At 45.7% G+C, this 22,169-nt stretch overlaps 1 protein-coding gene across 2 annotated transcripts in view; it reads right to left on the bottom strand.

Annotated features, from left to right (window-relative positions):
• The window catches only part of LOC140393821 (semaphorin-3D-like), a 114,684-nt gene extending 93,900 nt beyond the window's left edge, over window positions 1–20,784 (bottom strand). For both annotated transcript variants that reach the window (XM_072480300.1, XM_072480301.1), the window contains exon 1: window positions 20,543–20,784. In XM_072480300.1, coding sequence (XP_072336401.1) covers window positions 20,543–20,699 — 157 coding nt within the window. In that variant the 5' untranslated portion in view covers window positions 20,700–20,784. The remainder of the gene's footprint in view (window positions 1–20,542) is intronic.
• Window positions 20,785–22,169: the final 1,385 nt, after the last annotated feature.

The raw sequence follows: 22,169 nt of genomic DNA, 5'->3' as shown, positions 1-22,169 counted from the left end.
GTACTTTGAGTACCTCCGCAGGGCTGTTTGGAGGGGAGTTCCAGGATTGTGACCCAGCGATTAAGTATTCATGTTGACATACATAATTCCCATATCAGTATTCGGAACTTTGTACTTTGAAATGTATTGAATGGTGTCAAGTAGCTGTACCAGCATTTTAGATAGGAATTAAACTTGTCACAGAGTATTAAGTCATTTCTATTCCAATATCAATTTAATTACAGAGAAGTAACCTCTGTGGCATAGTGAGCGGGCTTGTAACAAAGAACAAAGAACAATACAACACAGGAACAGCCCTTCGGCCCTCCAAGCCTGTACTGGTCATAATACCAACCTTGGCCAAAACCTCCAGCACTTCCTTGTGCCGTATCACTCTATACCCATCCTATCCATGTATTTGTCAAGATGCCTTTTGAACACCGTTTATGTATCTGCAAATACTTTCAGGTTTTGAATGTTGTTGGCGATTTTAAGAACGTAACATTTAGAACTTAAAAAAAAAATTCCTGTCTCTTCCTTAATGCAATCTTCCTTTCCTGCTTTTTATTCCTCTTTTTGTATCGGATTTGACAACAAATTCAACCATTACCGTTCCATCTCATTGTTGAGCTGTTAATTTCTCAACCCTTCAATCTGATTGCTTCAACAGATACACAGTTGCCTGCCCTGTTCACTCAAGTCCTGGATGCACTCTTTCCCTCAATGCGCCGTTAGGAGCTCATTCTTTCAGTAACTTGACACACAAAGCATTAAAAACCTAGGGCGGATTCTCTGACCCCCCCCCCCCCCCCCCCCCGGGCCGGGTCGGAGAATCCCCGGGGGCAGTGCGAATTCCGTCCCGCCGCTCCGACGCCGGCTGGTGTATTCTCTAGCATTGGTTTTCGTGCGGGGACGGGGTTTACGCCGCGCCGGTCGGGGCTGTTGGCAGCGGCCCCCTGGCAATTCTCCGGGCCCCGATGGACCGAGCAGCCATCGTTTCCTGGCCAGTCCCGACGACGTGAAATGGACATGGTCCATCACGGCGGGGCCTGGCTTGTCGGCCGGCTAGGTGAGTCTCCGGGGGGTCGCGGGGGGATCCTGCCCCGGGGGGGGGGGGGGGGGGCCCACAGTGGCCTGGCCCGCGATCGTGGCCCACCAATCTGTGGGCGGGACTGTGCCATGGGGGCACACTTTCCTTCTGCGCCGGCCTCTGTAGGGCTCTGCCATGGCCGGGGCGGAGAAGAACCCCCCTGCGCATGCGCAGGAACACGCTCGCTGGTCTGCACATGCGCAGAACCATGCTGGCAGTTTTGTACATGCTCCAACTCGCGCCGGCCCTTCGGTGCCGGTTGCCACGCCGCCAACCCCTCCGACGCCAGGCTAGCCCCCGGAAGTGCGGAGGATTCCGCACCTTCCGGTCGGCCCGACGCCGGAGTGGTTCACACCACTCTTGGTGCCGGCGTCGGTCCATCCGGCCAGTTGAGGGAGAACCCCGCCCCTAACTAGGCAAGGGTAAGTCTAACAATGACAAAAGCTGTTGGATGCCTTGCTGAAGGGGGCAGCGTGTGTTTTTTCCCCGTTAAATATGTGCCTTGATAATAGCTGCCGAATGACACGTTTGGCTGCAGCTGTAGAAATATCCAAAGAGTTTCCCCCAAAATATTACATAACCCATCAAAGTTCAAGATGAACTAGATCCAACAAAAGTGAAAGGTAAAGTCGCCATAGTCCCAGGTGACCACTTTGCGTGGGGAGAGCTAACTGGTGGTGATTTAACCTGAGGATCACCACATCTCAGGTGAGGGGCAATGTTGAGAAGGCGGGCCTTCATGAATAACCTCAGCTGGTACGGGAATAGAACCCACTGCTGCTGGCATCACAAACCAGCTGTCCAGCCAAGTGAGATAAACCGGCCCATATGATGCTGAGAAATCATAATGATAACTGGTGTTTATTCTGAAGGTCATGTTTACGCCATCATTTGAAGTCATGCCTTCAGGTGGAACGGTAGCACAGTGGTTAGCACTGTTGCTTCACAGCACCAGGGACCCGTGTTCAATTCCCAGCTTCGGTCACTGCCTGTGCGGAGTCTGGACATTTTCCCGTGTCTGGATGGGTTTCCTCCAAGTGCTCCGGTTTCCTCCCACAATTCCCAAAAGGCGTGCTTGTTAGGTGAATTGAACATTTTGAATTCTCCCTCAGTGTACCCGAAAAGGCGCTGTAATGTGGCGACTTGGGGATTTTCACAGTAACGTCATTGCAGTGTTAATGTAAGCCTACTTGTGACACTACCAAAGATTATTATTAGTCATATTATTATTTTTCTGATTTGCTGAGCAAATGTATCAATGATATTGCCATTTGGCATGTTCCCATTGGGAAAATCATGTTCTGGTGACAATAGTCAAATTATTCCACTTGCCAAAGTAACTGATTCTTGTTCCACCGACATTTATATGTATAATGATTCACATTTTCTGTAACTTACATGACCACAAATTCCACTTAACTATGACTGAACAGGTACGTTCCTCTAGAGAATGTAACATTTGACATACACACCATGTGTTCCTGATGTCTAGGAACTGAAGACCTAGGAGCAGCAGTAGGCCATTCGGCCCTTTGAACCGGCTCCATCAACAAGACCATGGCTGACCTGTTTGTGGTCCCAACTTCACTTTCCTATCAGTCCCCCGTAGCCTTCGACTCCCTTGACCAACAAAAAATCTGTCTAACTCAGCCTTGAATAAATTCAGTGACTCAACCTCCAGTAACTGACCGTCTGAGAGAAAAACACATATATTCTCCAACAGCCCATTACACAAACCAATAACATTTCATTTGCATTAAACATGGGTGATATGGAGAAACTGCTGGTTACTTTTGAATGATACCATGAGCCCATGATCATGCAAACAGAATGACTCCGTTAACTAAATGATCAAACAAGCTCCATTGTTTCAGCAATTGTGAATCATAGTAGTGAAATGATGTAATTAGAGAGTGTCACTCTAACTGCTGATTGCACGGACCAAATCTTTCTGCGAACAGGTCATTATACTCTGTTGCTTCTCAGATATTAAGATGAATGATTCAAAATGTTTCCCTTCCACCTCACACATTGGTCCAAATATCGTTAGATTTCGTAACTGAAAAGATTTAAACATTTCAAAATTAAATTGAGTACAGTTTATTAATTTGACATGTTAACCACCAAACACCGGCTCTTCCTGGACATCACGGAAGTTACATTTAAATACTTAACCTGGCATCTTCTGGTAGGTCTGTGTGCCTGTTATGAGATAAGATGGTGGCAGAAGCAATATAATCTTCCCCCAACCATTGTACCATTTGGAATTAGGGATGGAATACATATTCTGGTTATTTTACCATTGGTAAATAAAACTGGGTATCAGTTTATGTCCCTATTATGACTTAGCCTAATGCCTATCCATGCAATTGAGTTGGCAAAACTGGCGGAGAATCTGGTTTATTGCATCAAAGGCAATCATATTTTAATAATTGAACAAAACTGGCAATCAAAATGTTCATACAGCCTTTTACTTGGATACATGGTTTGGGGCAGCACGGTAGCCTTGTGGATAGCACAATTGCTTCACAGCTCCAGGGTCCCAGGTTCGATTCCGGCTTGGGTCACTGTCTGTGCGGAGTCTGCACATCCTCCCCGTGTGTGCGTGGGTTTCCTCCGGGTGCTCCGGTTTCCTCCCACAGCCCAAAGATGTGCAGGTTAGGTGGATTGGCCATGATAAATTGCCCTTAGTGTCCAAAATTGCCCTTAGTGTTGGGTGGGGTTACTGGGTTATGGGGATAGGGTGGCGGTGTTGACCTTGGGTAGGGTGCTCTTTCAAAGAGCCGGTGCAGACTCGATGGGCCGAATGGCCTCCTTCTGCACTGTAAATACTATGAAACTACTATGGTTGTGGACCTTTTGAAAATCAATGAAGCATTCATAATGGCCGCAGCTATCAAAGCAAATTATATTCGAATTGCAAAAAAAAAAAACAGGTGCCTAAGATTTTTTAAAGCTGCACCAGATAGCCTTTCAATCAACGCACTCAGCAGCAGGAAATGTTTTTTTCTTGAACTGGCAATTGCTGAAGGTTTGTTTTAATTTAAAAGGGCACAGGCTTTTAAATTACTTCAAATTCATCATACTAAAGTTCCCATAAATGTTTTAATCAGTTTTGAATACATATGAGCATTTTTTCCAATGGAAAAATGCATGTCAATATTTACATAATGCTGGTGAATATAATGGTTAACTTACAGTTCCAGGACAGAGCCCTGTGGAAACACATCTACCTTACAATACAGCATAAAATGAATGAAACCTAAAGAACATTAAAAAAAATTTCAAAGTCTGTCAGTGAAGGAATTCTAGGGCCAGATTACTTTTTTCTCATTCCACAGATGAGACAGGGGTTCTCCATGCTTCATGTCTCCTCTGGAAGATTGTGAAATATGTCTACTTAACAAAGCGGGCCTGACTCTGCATATGTGGCTGGGGTTGGGGTACCCATTCGTGCAATGGAGCTGGGAAGAGTGGGAGCAGTACAGGCAAGAGGCTGCCTGCACCTTTATCCTGCACCAGCAAAAATAGCCAGAAAGAGTAGGAGTGCTGGAGTTGGTCCCATCTGCCATTTTTAAAGGGCTCCTGAGTCAGCCCGACTTGGGGAAAACCTGGGCAGCAGACTTTCAATTCCATGGGATTTGATCATGCCATGTGAGAAAATTAATATCCGTATCTGGATGAACCCTCAGTTGGAGAATTGCGTCGCAATTAGTTCACTGGAGATTAGAAGGGAGTACTGCTATTCAGAAATATATCTATTTTCTGAGTCGCATCAATAGCATCCAGCAAAGGTGCTGCAGTGGAAATACTGAAAAATGGAAGCCAAATGCAAAAAAAGCCAATTTTAAAAAAATGTAGGGAATTGAGAGGTGGCGAATACAGCAGCATTGCGATTTTGCAAGAACTGCTTCATAAAAACGGACATTTAAGGACATTGTCAAGAGCTGAATGAGAAAATGAATTGTGTGATGATGTACTGAATCATAAAATTCCAGAAGGTCCCCAGAGTGGTTTCTGGTTTGTGTTGAGTGATGTCATCTCAGCCAGCGTGACAATTGGGGTGCCCCGAGGATAGCAGGGAAATAAAACGAGATATATTTCTGGTTCGTGACCCTCTGCCCTTTGCCCCCGATGGGAAAACACATAAGAATATGGATGTCAGGCAATAACATGATTGGGAATGGCTGTGATACCCTCACCATGTTTGAAAAGCTTTGAATCTCACATGAAGATAAGCCACATGAATGAGTAATTCAAGGATTACCAGTGCTCAGAGAATACCCGGATGACTCACCATCATGAGCAGAGAAGAAGAAAGAAAATTGGGTGCAGGGTGGGTTGGGGCGGGGGTGGGGGGGAGGATGGGGGGGGGGGAATACATTATTTAATTATAAACTATGAATTAAGCAATTTCTAAACAATATCCATGACCAATTTAACATCTGCAATTGATGCAAAAGATATGTCACACCTGGAGCAATACCTAACCCTGACCCAGGATGTTGCTGGTTTTAATTTGCTTAATATTCAACAAACACATGCCTTCAACTGTTTAACCAATCTCCCATCAAATGCTGACTTAATAGTGACATGTCAGGACAAATATTTAAACATTATGCAAGTCAGGAAATCTGGTACAACTCTCCCTTTAAGTGCATATCCTGTACATAAAGATATTCTCATTCATCTATTTACTGCTGTAAATATACTTGAAGCAACAGTTTGTAATAACCAGCTATAGACAATGTGGTCAACATTTAACCTTAGAATTTAAGGGCAAAAAGCAAGAATAAAAAGTGCCAGTCTTCACTTTGGTTTACAATTAAGATGGTCCCTGTACATTTTAAAAGATTACCTCACGGTGGTATGATGGTAACACCACTTGATTTTAAGGATTATGACAAGATGTCTGAGCTGAAACATCTGTAGTTGTGTGGATATAAGAGAAGGGGGAGGTTAGAGTTTATTTCTCAAATGGATACTGGAAATTTCAGCACAGCGAAAATTAGTGAATTATAAATCAAGAAGGATGACATTCTTCAAGGTAAGAAGTTGACTTTTTAAAAAAATGCAAATCTCTACATCAATCCAAAAGGGTACAGAAAGATCAATCAATGGGAAGTTTTAGTCTGTTTCATGGAATTAATTTCATATTCAGCAGCCTTAAACTCAAACTAACAATGGGCATATGTGCATTGTATTATTACTCCAAATCTATTCACCAACTTCAGTTGCAACTCTCAAAATGGTTTAATAAATTGTGCACAGGTGCTGCAGAGGCTTGCTGACCCAAAGAATCACTGGTTGACACGGGTTTGTCAAAACCAGAATGGGATCTCCTTTTTGGAGCAGACACTGCTGCTAGATTAATTCTACAATGGTAACACCTGGGTAAAAGTTTAAAGATTGCAGTGAGAAAAGTGAGCAAAATCATTATTTTGTTACAGGTTGAAGGAACTGAATCAGTCAGGGTTGACTGTACAGTTGTTCCACAGGCTAAACATGGATCCATATAATACTAATCTCCAAAATTCAAAATGTCTAGACTTAAATGGTTGCTGCCACTTGCCGTGCCTTTGCAACCTGTCACATGCAGCCCAGACAGAAAATTGAAGTGAGCAGTTCTTTAGAGAAAACAATGAATTATTTCTTCATATGGGTCAATTCAAATTGACTTAATATAATAAATAAGTAGAAACAATTTCATGAAGAAAGTTTCCTTTGCCGAGAAAAGTCTTCTTATAGGGAGAACTTGAAATTGTCAGTGGCAGGGTCTGCGTTGTGAGCAACTTCTCTTAAAGCAGTGCATACAGACATATCAGACTGCACCAGTTTAGAACCAGCAAAGGATTTAATCAAATTCCTAGACATGCTCCAACTGGGACCTTGCTCTACCTACATGAAATGTTAAGAACATTTCTTGTTGTGCAGTTTTCGAGATTTACAGTAAAAAAATTTATATCTTCAAATCTGGGATTTTTACACATGCAACTTAGAAAGATTTATGCATCTAATATCAAGAATCAAGTCTCAGGTGATTTTTGCAGCTATTTATATTTACATTGTCACTAAATTGTGATGTGTGCATATGTGATATTAATCTTTGATTTTATTGGCTGATCAAACATATATTGAACTGCTTTTAAAAGGACTTTTCAAAATGAAGTAAAGACACTGACTTAAGATGGCTACCACAAGTCACCTGAAGTCTGCTATTACAAGTTGATCAATTCTGGAAGGTTCCGATGTGAATTGCAATTAAAACACATTAAGTCAACCTCCTATGCAACTTGACAGATGTTGATGTTAAGAACGACTTCAAAGGATTTACTAGGGGCACGATCTACCAGCCACATTTCCCCCCCATTTGGGCAAACAGGGACGCAATGTAGCTGGTTGATGCCAGGAAAGGCCTCTTCCGGGATCTATCCGTCTCTCGCCATGCTTTGTGAAATCTAATAGGATCTCATGAGAAGTGGCGATCTGGATCAGTATTTGGCAAATATGCACATTAGAGTGAGTAGCTAGTCTCACCATAATATGCAGCTCTCCTGATCTACCAAAGGTGTTGGGATCTAATCCCTTGGCCTTGAAGAACTTAGGTGCGCGCTGTTCAGTACTGGTCCTTACAAACAGGGACCAGGCAGAAAGACACTCGAGGAGGGTCTCCAAGGGGATCAGAGGCCCTTTGATGGTTGGTCTCTGGACAGGGTGGCACCATGGCACTGCTGTTGCCACCTGTGCACATTGGCACTGTCAGCATGGCACCACCTACCTGGCACCCTGGCAGTGCCACCTGGGTGTCAACCTAGCATTGCCAAGGTGCCCAGGTGCCACTGCCAGGCTGTCAGGAAGCCAGTCTGACATTGCCAAGGTGCCAGGCTGGCATTGTATCCACTCCAGAGTTCAGGCCCGGAGACGCCATGCTCATGTGAGGTAGGGTATGGAGGTGAGGGGGGGGGGGGAAGGGGGGGGAAGGGGGGGGGAGTGGGGGGGGGGAGGGGGGGAGTGGGGGGGGGAGAGGGGGGGGGAGTGGGAGGGGGGAGGGGGAGGACCCCTTACAGATGAGTTGGGGTATTAGGGGTGGACCAAGGACCACATGGTGGGGGGGGGGGGGGGGCAAGAGATTGGGACACTATTTAAAAATGGCGTCCCAATCACCTCCTGCACTGAAGAGTGTGGGCGAGCAGAGCTCCTCACTGCCGGAAACGGGGCTAAGTGTGGCCACAGCAGGGCATTTCCCAGCGACGCTCCGGATTGCAACAGAGTCCCGTTCGAAAGCGTTGTGTGTCTCAGCGCTGCGAGCCCCAGGAAACACCCAGTTAAACATGCTTGACACAGGACTCTGTCGCAATTCAGTTAGGTCACGCCTCAAAACTTTACTGCACCTCACATTTGCATTTCTCTAAAGACACCTCTTAAGCAGAGATGGAAAGTCTACCAGGATCTAGCTACATAGAATGTGTTCCCATCTCATCGTGATGGATGATGGATCATTAAGGAATTAGTGGCTGGGACATTACAGAATCTATTCACCTAAGCCATAAAATAATATCCAGTCTGTTCAGACATGTGCTAATTAATTACCTTCTGAAATCATTATGGGGAGAACAATCATGTGATTTGAATAACCATTTTTGAATGTCATTTATTGCAACACTTAAGCTGCGAAGCTCAAGTCTGGAAGAAAGCTGGCAATGGAGCAGTAATGATCTCTCCCTCTCTTCTCTCAACTTCAAAATCTAGCACACAGCTAGAGAATTTTCAAATGAAAGGAACAACAGGTACACAGATCATCGACTTCTGAGAAAGACAGATATTGTTTAAGAAACTACTGTCTCCAGAAATTACAGTTTACATGGGCTGTAGCTCCACTGAAAGTTCAAGACCACAGTTCAAAGACCATTCTGCTGCTGTCACGGATACCAGCAAAGGGCTCGTACACAGTAAACTCCAATTTTCAGTTTGGCCAGAATATAACATCCTGCCATATAGCTTATAATTTAGCATGCTTGTGTCTTGTGAAGACTGGGGAGTGGATTTACCTTTTTAACCATCTCTTTATCTTATCCGAGTGGGTTTTTGAGCTCAATGAAAGCTAACTCCTTTCTTCCAGACCTCTTTGCATTTTAAACTTAAGAATGCCTGCCAGATTGGTGACTTTGCAATCAGCATGTAGATGGTTAAGCACAGATAGTGAACAAATACCTTCATGCTTACAAATTCACGAAAGAAAAGCTATTACGATCAGATCTGGAGTGATAGAAAAGAGGAGTGATTTCACCCGCCCACATGTGGTCATAAAACCATGTGAGGGGGAATCATATGTTCTATCTTGTGAAACTTGCATCAATAGGATTTGCACATGCACATCTGGGCGGGATTCTCCGCTAACTGGCGGGACGGGACGCACTGGCGCGAAGGAGTGGCGTGAACCACTCTGGCGTCGGGCCGCCCGAAGGTGCGGAATCCTCCTCACCTTTGGTGGCTAGGCTGGCGCTGGAGTGTTTGGTGCCACGCCAACCGGCGCCGAAGGGCCTCCCCCGGCCGCATGCGTTGCCGCATGTGTGGGAGCGCCAGGGTGTTCTGGCGCATGCACAGAACCGCTGGCATAATCCCAGCGCATGCGCAGACGGTTTCCTCTCCGCACCGGCCATCGCGGAGCTTCACAGCGGCCGGCGCGGAGGGAAAGAGTGCCCCCATGGCACAGGCCCGCCCGCAGATAGGTGGGCCCCAATCGCAGGCCAGGCCACCGTGGGGACCCCCTGGGACCAGATTCCCCCCCCACCCCAGGACTCCACAGGCCGCCGACAGATCCAGGTCCCACCGGTAAGGACCTTGTGTAATGTACGCCGGCGGGACTGGCCGAAAACGGGCAGCTGCTCGGCCCATCGCAGAGCGGAGAATCGCCGTGGTGGCCCCTGCCAACGGCCCCCGGTCGGCGCGGCGCGATTCCCACCCCCGCCAAAAACCCGGTGCCGGAGAATTCGGCAGCCGGCGGCGGGGCAGGATTCACGCCGCCCCCCGGCGATTCTCCGACCCGGCGGGGGTACAGAGAATCCTGCCCCTGATCTGCTATAGTACTTCAAGCATAATGAACCACTTTCTGTTGACTCCTATTTTATGAACTCCTAATTCAGGCAGTATACAAATAAAGAAACAGTTGGCGGGATTCTCTGTGTCTTAGATGAAGGGCTTGAATCCCGGGGGGGCGGCGTGAATCCCGCCCCGCCGACGCCGGCTGCCCTATGCTCCAGTGCCGGTTTACGGGTGGGGGCGAGGATCACTCCGCACCGGTCAGGGGCTGTTGGCAGCGGCCCCCACCCCCCCCAGCAATTCTCCGGGCCCTGATGGGCTGAGCGGCCGTCGGTTTCTGGCCAATCCCGCTGGCGTGGTTTGGACATGGTCCCACACGGCGGGACCTGGCTGGTAGGCTGGCTGGTGCGGTCCTTGGGGGGGGCACAAGGGTATCCAGCTCTGGGGGGGGGTCCCGACAGTGGCCTGGCCCGCAATCGGGGCCCACCAATTTGTGGGCGGGTCTGTGCCGTGGGTGCACTCCTTCCTTCTGCGCCGGCCACTGTAGGGCTCCACCATGGCCGGCGCGGAGAAGACACCCCCCTGCGCATGCGCTAGAATACGCCAGCTGGTCTGCGCATGCGCGGAACCACGCCGGCGGCTCTGCACATGCGCTATCTCGCGCCGGCCCTTCGGCACCAGTTGGCGCGGCGCCAACCCTTCCGGCACCAGCCTAGCCCCCGGACGTGCAGAGGATACCGGAGTGGTTCGCACCGCTTTTTACACCAACGTCAGGCCATCGGGGGGATTCGGGAGAATCCCGCTTGAAATAATGATGCCAATGCAGAGCTCATGGACTTTCACAACAGCAAATTATTTCCCATCCACATATGTGTGAAATATAATAAACTTTATATTGAACAATAATCTTGAATCCTGGGATGGTGTATTTGTACTGACTATGGGGCCGATTCTCCAATATTGGGCCCAAGAGTTTGCGCCGTCATGAACGCCGTCGCGTTTCATGACGGCGCAAATTGGGCCCGGTTACGTACGATTCTGGCCCCCACAGGCGCCCAGCACGGCGCTGGAGCTGTTCACAACACTCCAGCCTCCTTGCGCAGCACCAAATGGGCGCCGCACCAACCCGCGCATGCGCGGGGGACTACTTTTGCGCGCCGGCCCCGACCAACGTGGGGTCGGTGTTCAGGGGCCTGGGGGGGTGGGAAGAGTAGGCCCGCAGATCGGTGGGCCCCGATCGTGGGCCAGACCCCATCGGAGGCCCCCCCCAGTGAAGGAGCCCCCCTCCCTCACAGGCCCCCCCCCCCGACCGTCCCCGCAGAGTTCCCACCGGCAGTGACCAGGGGTGAATGGCGCCGGCGGGATTCTGTCGTATCGCAGCGGCCGCTCGGCCCATCCGGGCCGGAGAATCGGTGGCCCCGCCGTTTCCAGCGGCCCGCAGCCAACGCCGCGCCAAACGCGCCGGCACAAACGGCGCTGATTCTCCGCACCTCAGAGAATCAGTTGCGGCGATTCTCCGGCCTGGCGCGGGGCTCGGACAATCGCCCCCTATATGTTTTCATCAAGAGATTTATTTTCCCAGCTGAATTGTTAAGTAAATTAATTAAATATTATAAATTATAAACAAATAGTTGTCTAAAGCTTTGCCAGCAAGTAGTATCATTTTAATCCACACTCGCTGAACATCTTGATGGAACAATACAGTCTCTTGACAAAGTGGGATGCATTAAGATCTTACTATGAATGTGCAATCTGCAGCTGATTATATTCAGATTGGTTACTCATTACTGTTTGATTCTTCTTTTCCCTTCTAAAAATATGTTCAATTCATGAAGCAATATGTTCTTACAAAGTGATGTTTTTAAAATAAAGGCCTTTTTAAAATTCCCCCCAGGGTCACTTTAGAGATTGTTTTGTCTGTTTAATTCTGAGAATGGGGTGTCGCATTCAATGTATTATTGCCCATGTTGGTGACCTATGATAGGCTATTCTCAGCACATATCCTCCACAAATGTAACTAATTTAAAGTAAAAATGTACATCCTTCCTGATGCGTTTCCCAATTCTGTCTGTTGATTTATTTTTCCTTTTGGGGGCCAAATAGCATGAGGTAGAACTTCCAAATATATTCAGTAAAAAATACTTTGTTGACATGAATGATACAAATGAAATACTATCCCCAATTTGTGTTTTTCATTAAGTCTGTAGATGTACATCCCTTACTGCTACACACTTGCCATTTACAGATTTAGAAAAAAAAAACAGAACATGTAAAGTGGTGTGACTCCAATAACTTCTAAATTTCATCAACTGCTGTCTTTTGTGCCGACATCCACAAATACGCATTGCAATACAAATTCTCCATTCCTTGGATCCTTTAACAGCTGACCAGTGCTTCGTATAAGTTACTCCCCTGCTTCCCATCCCCTTATTAAACTGAGCAGTGTGCTAACCTGTTTTTCTGCTCCCAGATTGCCAAACTGCCGATCAGTGGCCTTTTTGAATATTGATTTTTAGACTTACTTTCAGCCTTATAGAATGAATGAGATCATCAGGGTTAGGGTTAAAGGACAATCAGCCAATCAGCTGCCTGACATGAGCAACTGTAATTAGCTGGGCTGCCCAGTCAAAGTTCACAGCTGATTTTTATTTTTCTTTACAAGTAAGACTTGCATTTAAACAGCCCCTCTCATGACTTCAGGATGTACCAACTTGCTTTGCCGCCAAGCAAGTATTTTTGAAGTGTAGTCATGACTTGTGTACTGTAGGAAACACGGCAGCCAATTTACCCCCAGCGGGCCCCACAAACAACAGTGTGATAACAATCAGATCATCTGTTTTAATAATGTTAGTTGTGGGACAAATATTGGCCAGGATATAGAACAGAGTGAAATTTATAAGTCTCAATTGTGAATTAGTCTTGGTGAGTAGAAAACACTCCCATTCCCCATTGATCCTGGAAGGCCTCAAGCCAATTTTGGTGTCTGAGGTTCAAACGATAAATCAGAGCTGTGCAGTTGCATTATAACAGTCTTAATTCCTCTTCTGTTGTTTAGTTATTAACTCCTCTTGTAATATGTAAAGAGTAACATAACCTCCATGGCCTGCACCCAGACACCAGAGCACATGATCATTGTGTGTGACTTACCTCCCCAGTTCCTAAAGAAATGTCTACGTTTTCATGCATTTATGCCTGGTCAAAATCAGAATCTGCTCTGGTGTGAAGTATTGTCACCTCGAACCGTCTGAATCAATATCCAAACATTTTTTGGAACAGTAATGACACAAAGTCACCTATTTTATACAACAAGTGTGAAAGTCCCTATTCAACTCAAAGTGTTTAAACCTGTGCAGTAAACTATTCTCCTTTTATCCATGTAATCAATTTGTGCTTTCAATGTTTGAATTGGGTCACACAAAGTGGAACTCAAAAGCAAGTTCCATGCCCCATGGGCTGTAAGTCAACATACAATGGGCATTCATATGGTGACATTAATATTCTTATTTCTGGTCCAGAAATAATGAGCACAAAGCCTACCATGTTTTTTCCAAGGTATATATGAGGTGGAGCTTGCACAACAGCACTTTGTTCTCAGTATGGATTATAATATTGTGGCGATTGTCCCTTTAAGGACAACACAGCAGGGTGATTGTCACCTGGCTTGGGGGACTAATTGGGACAGAGAGTTGGTAATCACCCCAGGGGATGGAGTCCTCTCTTCGGCAGGAGACATGGAGGGAGCTAGCATCAGCTGTGTGGCAGCTTTACATTTCTTCTTACGAATAAATCCTTTTACATTTCTGCTGAAAAATTCTAATTTGGCAATGAAAATAAAGTGGTCAAGACACTGCATCTGGCCCGACACCTGTATATTGTTTTAAATTGAAGTCTGAATAAAAAGAGCATTCAACAGAATCCCTCTCTTTGGGCAAGTAGACCCATCTGGACGGGATTCTCCGCGAACCAGCAGGGCGGGCCACTCTGGCGCTGAGGTGTGGCGTGAACCACTCCAGTGTTGGGCCGCCCTGAAGGTGCGGAATCCTCCGCACCTTCAGGGGCTAGGCCAGCGCCGGAGTGATTTGCGCCGCGCCGGCTGGTGCAGAAGGGGCTTGGCGCCATGCCAACTGGCGGCGACGAGCCTCCACCGGCCTTGCGAGTTGGCGCATGCGCGGGAGCGCCAGCATGTACTGTCATCCCAGCGCATGCGCAGGGGGTTCATCTCCGCGTCGGCCATCGCGGACTGTTACAGCGGCCGACGTGGAGGAATAAAGTGCCCCCACGGCACAGGCCCACCCGCGGATCGGTGGGCTCTGATCACGGGCCCGGCCACCGTGGGGGCACCCCCTGGGGCCAGATCCCCCCGAGGACCCCGGAGGCCGCCCGCGGAGCCTGGTCCTGCCGGTAAGTACCTACCTTCATTTACACCGGCGGGACGGGCCTAAAATGGGTGGCCGCTCGGCCCACTGCGGGCCGAAGAATTCGGACGGCCCCGGGGCCCATTGCATGGCGCCGGTCCTTGCCATTCTCCAAGGCAGGCGGTGCGATTCACGTTGGGGGGATTTTTGGGGAGTCGGAGAATTCGGCAGTCAGCGGGGGCGGGATTCACGCCGACGGGGGGGTCAGAGAATCCCGCCCAGAGATATTGCCAGACCCGGAACGATGTAGAATCAGGAAAAGGTGGATAGTTACAAGCTGGGTGGGCGAGGGAGAGAACATGGAAGACCTCTGGGTCAGAATCCACAAAAAGGTTACCGAAATGTGGAAGCGTACCTCCACTTACATTATAGGCTAGGAGACATTCCAGGAGGCTCAACGCTTTGGAGAGCCTGAGGGACAATCACCTCAAATCACCACAAACTTTCAACCATACTGCTTTTTGAATGTTATTCTGAAACAAGTGGTCAACATGTTTACAATTCAGGTGTCTTTAGTTATTACAGGGTTACCACTGGAGTAACCTTTCCTGTCAGCTCATAAAAGAGGCCTAGGTGATGTCAGCACACAAGAGTCCCAAGAGTGGCAAGGTATTAGGCTGCATCCATAATTCCCCAAACAGAAAATTTCTGATTTTGAGTAGTATTCATGGATCAGATTGAGGCATCATGTGGTTCCATGATTTCTCAAAGTAGATGGGGAAACAAAGTCATACAATCACACAAACGTAAACCTACTCCACTATTTGAACATGGCTGATCTGAATGCGGCCTTTATTCTACTCTCTTCCTTGCCCCCTATGCCATCTGACTCCCTTGTCAACCAAAAATCTATCGAGTATGGTCTTAACAATATTTACTGATCTCACCTCCACTGCCATCTGGGGAAGAGAATTCCACAGAAGATGACCCTGGAAGACATAAATTCTCCGCATCCCCATCTTAAGTGGGAGACCCATTATTTTTAAATAGTCCCCTAGGTCTCGTCTCACCCACAAAGGGAAACATCCTCTTGCATCCACCCTGTCAATTGCCCTCAGGATCTTATGGGTGGAATTTGGAGTCTCCCCCAAAGGGTTCTGAAGCATAAAATAGGAAAGACGGGATGCCCTCCAGGTTCCCATCTGCCCCGACCTGGATGGGATTTAATGGTGGGGCAGACAAGTCCTCGGAACGGAAGCCTCCCCCATGCCCCAATTAAGGCTCTTAAGTGGCCACTCTTTCTGCCCAGCCTCAATTTTAGGCTGACAGGTGCCTGACGACTGAGGGTGGGAGGGGTGCTGCCTCCAGCAGACGGCCACCAGATTAGGGCCGTCCTCCCCTCCCAATGACCGGAGCCATCTTGCCCTCCCTTCCCCCATGGCCTAGCCCCCTCCCCTCCCAATAGTAAGATCACCCCAATCGCAACCCCCCATGGCTTCCCCTACCCTTCCCTCACTGGGATTCCTGGTACTTACCAACATTGCAGTTCCTGGAACTTAGTCTCAGACATAACACCGCAGTACCTTTTCTGGCCACTGCAGTGCTGTGCCCGAATGGGCTGGATGTCCAAGTAGAATTTCCCTATTTGTCACCAGGAGTAAGGGCCCAAAGTGATTTCCTCTTCCCTAATCTAGATAGCTTGAAGCTAATTATAGTACCCTGCAGTGATTCCGCCTTAGACCAGCACATCAGAGTGCATTTCATTTTAAAATCGCAAAAGCCATTGCATGAATAGGTCAGGTCAGAAATTGGTGACTTACTCAAAGTAAACATTCATTTTGTGGCCAACATAATGACGCATAATGGTAAATGATGTAGACACTGCCACTTTGTGGTGTTTGCTCTGTAAACCATTGGTTCCCAACGTGTAGAACAAAAGTACTTCTGATAGCAAAATCATTTGTTCAATTTCTAATTTCCAGTATAGAAGATTGGTTCAGGTGTGGGGCAAAAGAAAAATATTACCTTAAGGGTCCCAGGGCTAGTTTCATCACTAAAGATCGCATATATGGATGTCATTGAAGATCACATACATAGTTGGGAAACTACAACACCAGCTACTTCTGACAAAACCAATGACCAAACACAAATTTTCACCAAAAGCAAAATATTGCTACAAATCTGAAATAAAACCAGAAAGTTCTGGGAAACACTCAGCAGGTCAAGGAGCATCTGTGGACAGGAAAACCAGAGACAAAGAGTGATAATCTTTTAGCGGAATTGGCAAGATGTTGGAGATGAATAGTTTTTAAGCAAATACCGAGTCAGGGAAAATGAGAGGGGGTGGTGAAAAAAAAGTCAAAAGAGAAGGGTCTATGATCGGGTGCAAGTCAGTTAAAAGTGACCCTGACATAAGGGCTAATGGTGTGAACCAAGGGTTCAGACTATCCCTTTAGCCTTGTATCGATTGAGGATTCTCACCCCAAGCATCAACCCACACCTTCACCATTCCTGATGGCTTTGATGCCGCCATCTTCCATTATTTCCTCTTTGTCAGATTTTCCATCATACCCTTCGCCTTTATTAATTATTCTGTTGTGGCTACGTACCTCCTCTGGACCCACCTTGCTTTGCTTTACTTGTCCCATTAACACGGCTTTTGGCTTGCACAATACCACCCCTTTTATTATTCAATCAGACCTGTCCTCCATTTACCGCAGCTCTTTCCCCCTGCCTCCCCTACATTCACTCAACAAATCCCTATCTTATCTGACTGCTTAAAAATTGTTCATCTCTAATGTCTTCCAGGTCTGATGAAAGATTATCAATCCAAAGTGTTATCTTTGTTTTCCTCTCTCTATGGATGCTGCCTGAGCTACTGAGTATCTTTCCTAATTTTTGCTTTGGTTTTATGTTTCTGAAAACACAAGTTAAATTTTAAAAATCCCCTTTTGATGGAATCAAGACCGCTGCTCTCTTCCATATGTCTCTGCTCGGTCATTTGCTGAAAAGACACATGAGGAACAGATGTGTGCGCCCCTAAGGGCTGCTTTTCATGGGAGTTAAGAACAGCTGGAGCATCTTCAACAAATCTTGCACACTGTGCAATAACATTTGCAGAACCACAATAAAATATGTGACAAGAGATATATTATAGCAAATCGGTACAGATTGAGAATACAGATATCCTTCATGAATTACCGTCCTCGCATTCTACAATCATTGGTTAAAAAGTCTTGGACAAAATTAATCAAAATTAGATGACAGGAATATCCCCGCTCTTGCTCTTTCACTCTTCACAAGAATACACAACTGTGGAACAACAAATGTTACATACAGCAGTGAAAGGTTCTTTGCAATGAATACACAATTAATTAAGCAATGCGGACCAGATTCTGAATTCATTGAAGGCTTGTAAGATCTTTTGGCTAATTGGTTATTTCCTGAATGAAATTAAAAATAGTCATGATGTTGGATGAGAAAATAAGACAAAGGCAAAGTATGACCAACTCCGCCAGCTGTGAACAGAAATCGAAGATCGCATGTTGTTATGTCCCTCACTTAACATAATCCTTCATACCCTATATAAAGAAAGAAATGGCATGTCATGTAAGAAATATGAATGAATCGTTGGCAGCTCTTCAAGAACACGAATTCTCAATATGTTTGTAAATAAAATGGCAAGATCAGAGGCGTTTTATTACCCCCAATTAATTTAAGGAATGAAATGGGAAAATATTCTGTGGTTTGCAAATTTTATTCTACATTCCATCATATCCAGCAACGATAGGAAGCTGTGTGGTTTGCAGATGTGTATTTACTGTGGAATAGCCTATATTTTGGAAGCAGCAGGAAAAATGCAGCACTTCTCAAGCAAATAGGTCACTTGAACTCAACAATGCAGAATTGCATTACTCCACTCTGCAACTTTATAACTCATCAAATTGATATCTTCATTTCTCTTTTTTGAACTAGGCTGCATATATATTCGTTGATGGTGGAAACCCTGAAATTCTTCAGCTGAGTCTGATTCTGTCTTTCCTCGAAAGGTCACAGTGCCCCCTGACCTGTCAGTAACAACAGTACATTTAAAATTCACGCACATACCTCAAAGTTGTTCCTCCCTCTAGACCTATAACAGATGCCAAATGTCTGGTATCTGACAGATACAGAGATTGCATAGCTGTGTATAGTGGATAGAGGAAGAAAATTGTATTATGACTTGCAATTAATTGTGATTTGTAACTCCAGTCTTCAAGTAAAACGACCCTGATGAAATTGGGTATCAAAGTTTTATTTCCCTGTGCTTAGGATTTTCAAGTGTAATTTTACAAGCCATTGCACACAGTGTTTGCAGAAGGACAAAGTACACTTATGCCACACTCAGGTGCAGTCAGAGGACTGTGACAGCATTAGCAACAGCAAATGCTTCCTCAGCATAATTATTACGGTGACATCTGTTGCTGAGGTGGGGGTCGCTGTGCCAAACTGTGGCACTAAGTGCTTAGAATGCGCAACAGTGCTATTTTCCAATCATGATTTGTGGTATAAAGAACAAAGGGAATGCTAATAGGATCTGAGCTCGGATCTGAAAGAGGGAGAGCAAGAAAGGGGTTAATTTTCAAAGGAGAGTTTTTTTTGTTGAAAAGTGGCTCCTGTCTTATGGGGTTGCAACCTTTGCATCCATTCTTTCTCCCTCGATTTAAAAGAGGAAAAGGCATTTACATTCACGCCAGTCTCAGTGACTGTTCCTTGATGTTGCAGAGCCCCAAAGCCTTCCTAAAAATGGCATTCACATTTGTGATTGAGGACAGCTTGTAGCACCAGTGTCTGAAGATAAAGCATAGAATTGAGGCCAACAGGTTGCGTGATATATTTCATAAATTAATTATCAAATGGTCACCATTTCTTCGAGGTGAACTGAAACTCTGATTGACCGATAATTTTTATTCCATGCGTCAGTATTAAGAGCTAGCTGAAGTTACAACTGGGTTCTTTAGTTTACAATTAAAAATTAAGACTTAAGTATGAGCTGCAGTGAGGTAACACATGTCAGGACATGCACGTGAACAGGGGATTTATTCTGAGGTGAAGATGAGAACTGAAATACTGCATCCGAGATTTAAAAAAAACATAATGCATGCACACCTTCCCTGTCACAAATTGTTGGGCTCTTTCAGGACTTTGTACGACCATTTAGCAAATAAAACTTGACTTAAGATGAAGTTAAGTTCAACAGCAGTAGCATGTGGAAAGTACAGTTAAAATTTAGCTCAAGTTTCCCCTGAATCTGCCAGGCCTCTTGTATATTTAGCACAAGTAATTGTGTAGTTTAATGGATTTGGTTTGCTTCTCAGGTTGTGTCAGTGTCTCCCTGTCTCCTTTACGCTGCTCACCCTTGCCTTGTGCTGCTTTCTTCTTTCGCTGCCCTCGTGCTGTTGGTGGGCTCGCTCTTTATCTTCCCTCATTCCCTTCTTGTCCTCCTCCTCACATACCGGCTGGCCACACTCTAACCCGTCATTATGATATGGAGCCATTGATCAGAGAACCAGAATTTTCACTGCTTTTGGATCTATTTATGCAAAAATGCACATCTCGGGCTACGCAAGATGAATATAAAATTGGCAGTGTTCATTCCGGGATGTCAGAACACGTCAAGTCACTTGCCCAAACAACGATCTAATATCCAATCGCAATTTTGTTTCTGTTCCAACAGTCATCTAATTAGACGACTTTTGCTGGATTATTGAAACTTCTAGACTGAAAACAACTTGGTCAGTAAATCACCACTTGACATTAATACGTTACTGGAACCTCACAGAAGCAACTTTCTTGGGATCAAATCTTGAGTGACAAATCAAAAGAAAATTAAGTGAAATTATAATCATCAGCATCTTGCAATCTATCAAACACAATAGCCGCTTTCCAGTGTTACATCTCAGATGCATATGGATTTGCTGACTTGCAGGAGTTAATACATTCCTTTTACTGTGAGGATTACAAGGTTGGCACTGATCTTGAAATAACTTAGCAAGATGAAAAAAAGGTCCTGAAACGTGTGATACATTTATATTTTTACCTTTGTACGAGAACGTCAGGCGTGGTTTACTTTGTTTCCAGGCTTCGCTCGCTGGTAAAAGGGAAAAGAGAATAACACAGCAACAAAAGGCAGTAAACTGTGCATAGGTAAAATTACTTCTGCAGGCCTTCTCTTGGATTAAAAATCTGCACTCCATACTACACGTCTATAGTCACACACCAGTGCAGCCCAGTCTCTCTGTTTACTGGCAAGGTCCATACCAATTCAATTCTCCAAAGTTCACTGCTAAAATAGTTCTAAAACTAACAGTAGGAGTGGTGAATTCTCCTGCCAATCAGTCTCCATCAATTTGCATAAGTCCTGCAAGGAACAGTCAATGATAGGAGTGGATCTGGCAGAGGCTAGCCCAAGCACTGCATAATTAGAGTCAGCAGTGCTAACATCTGCAGAACAGCAGCCAAGCACAAGAAACCTTTTAAGCTGCCTATCATTTCTAAACAGTGATGATACACGCCAGCTATTATGGGTCTTTTGAAAGGTAGACTTGAGGCTTTTTGAATAAAGCAAATCCTTTCATCAATCATTTATTTCGAAAAAATTTGGTGAAAGTCATATAGTGTGACAATGGTGTGACTTACCCTGCCTTCTTCTCACCTTCGCACATGGGCAATTGGACACAAAGAAGAAAAGAGAGTTTTTAATATTAACAGGTGTAATAAATAATAAAAATCTAAAAAATAACGAGCTGTGATAATAGATTTTAATTGAAACACTCTTAATCATAGAAGGGGTTTTGGAGCAGATAAAGGTTATTAGACCCCAAGCTATTGGTGTTTTCCAAACATCAACATTGCTCTTGACATTTCCCTCAACCTGTCTCTCCAAGAATACTCAGTTCAATGGCATTACTTTTGTGTTGGCCGAAACCTTACAGCTATTCCCACTGGAAGGATTTTCCTATCCCGCCAACGACGGCCCCTGCTCTAGGTTCCTGGATGGCGGAGGGTGCAAACAACAGGAAAACCCATTGACCGTGGCTGGACCGGAAGATCACGCTGGCGGGCTGCCTCCGCCATCACAAAACACATTGTGAGGTGCCAGAAAATACCGCCTGTTTTTTAAAAAAAATGATATAAAAGCACCAGTCATTCATGGGGAGGCAGTGCCATAGTGTATTGCCGCTGGACTAGTAATCCAGAGACCCAGAGTCATGTACTGGGAACCTGGGTTCGAATCCCACCATGGCAGATGGTGAAGCTTAACTCCATTTAAAAACTGGAATTAAGAGTTTAAGAGGTGACCATGAAACCATTGTTGATTGTTGTAAAAACCCATCTGGTTCACTAATGTCCTTTAGGGAAGGAAATCTGTCATCCTTACCTGGTCTGGCCTGCATGTGACTCCAGACCCACAGCAATGTGGTTGACTCTTAAATGTCCTCAGAGATGTGCAATAAATGCTGGCACAGCCAATGATGCCCACATCCCATGAACGAATAAAACAAAATTAAGGATTGTATAAACAAGTTGTGGGTTCATTTATTTAAGCTAGACACATGAGAACACATATACATGGATAGAAAGCTTGAAGACATCAGCAGCAGAGCTGTGTGTGCTGTTCTCTGCTCACAGGCGAAAGTGAAATTGAGACTGGATCACATGACACC

The sequence above is a fragment of the Scyliorhinus torazame genome, chromosome 17, assembly GCF_047496885.1.
Source record: "Scyliorhinus torazame isolate Kashiwa2021f chromosome 17, sScyTor2.1, whole genome shotgun sequence".
In the NCBI taxonomy this organism is placed as follows: Eukaryota; Metazoa; Chordata; class Chondrichthyes; order Carcharhiniformes; family Scyliorhinidae; genus Scyliorhinus; species Scyliorhinus torazame.
This window is presented reverse-complemented; position numbering and strand designations above follow the sequence as displayed.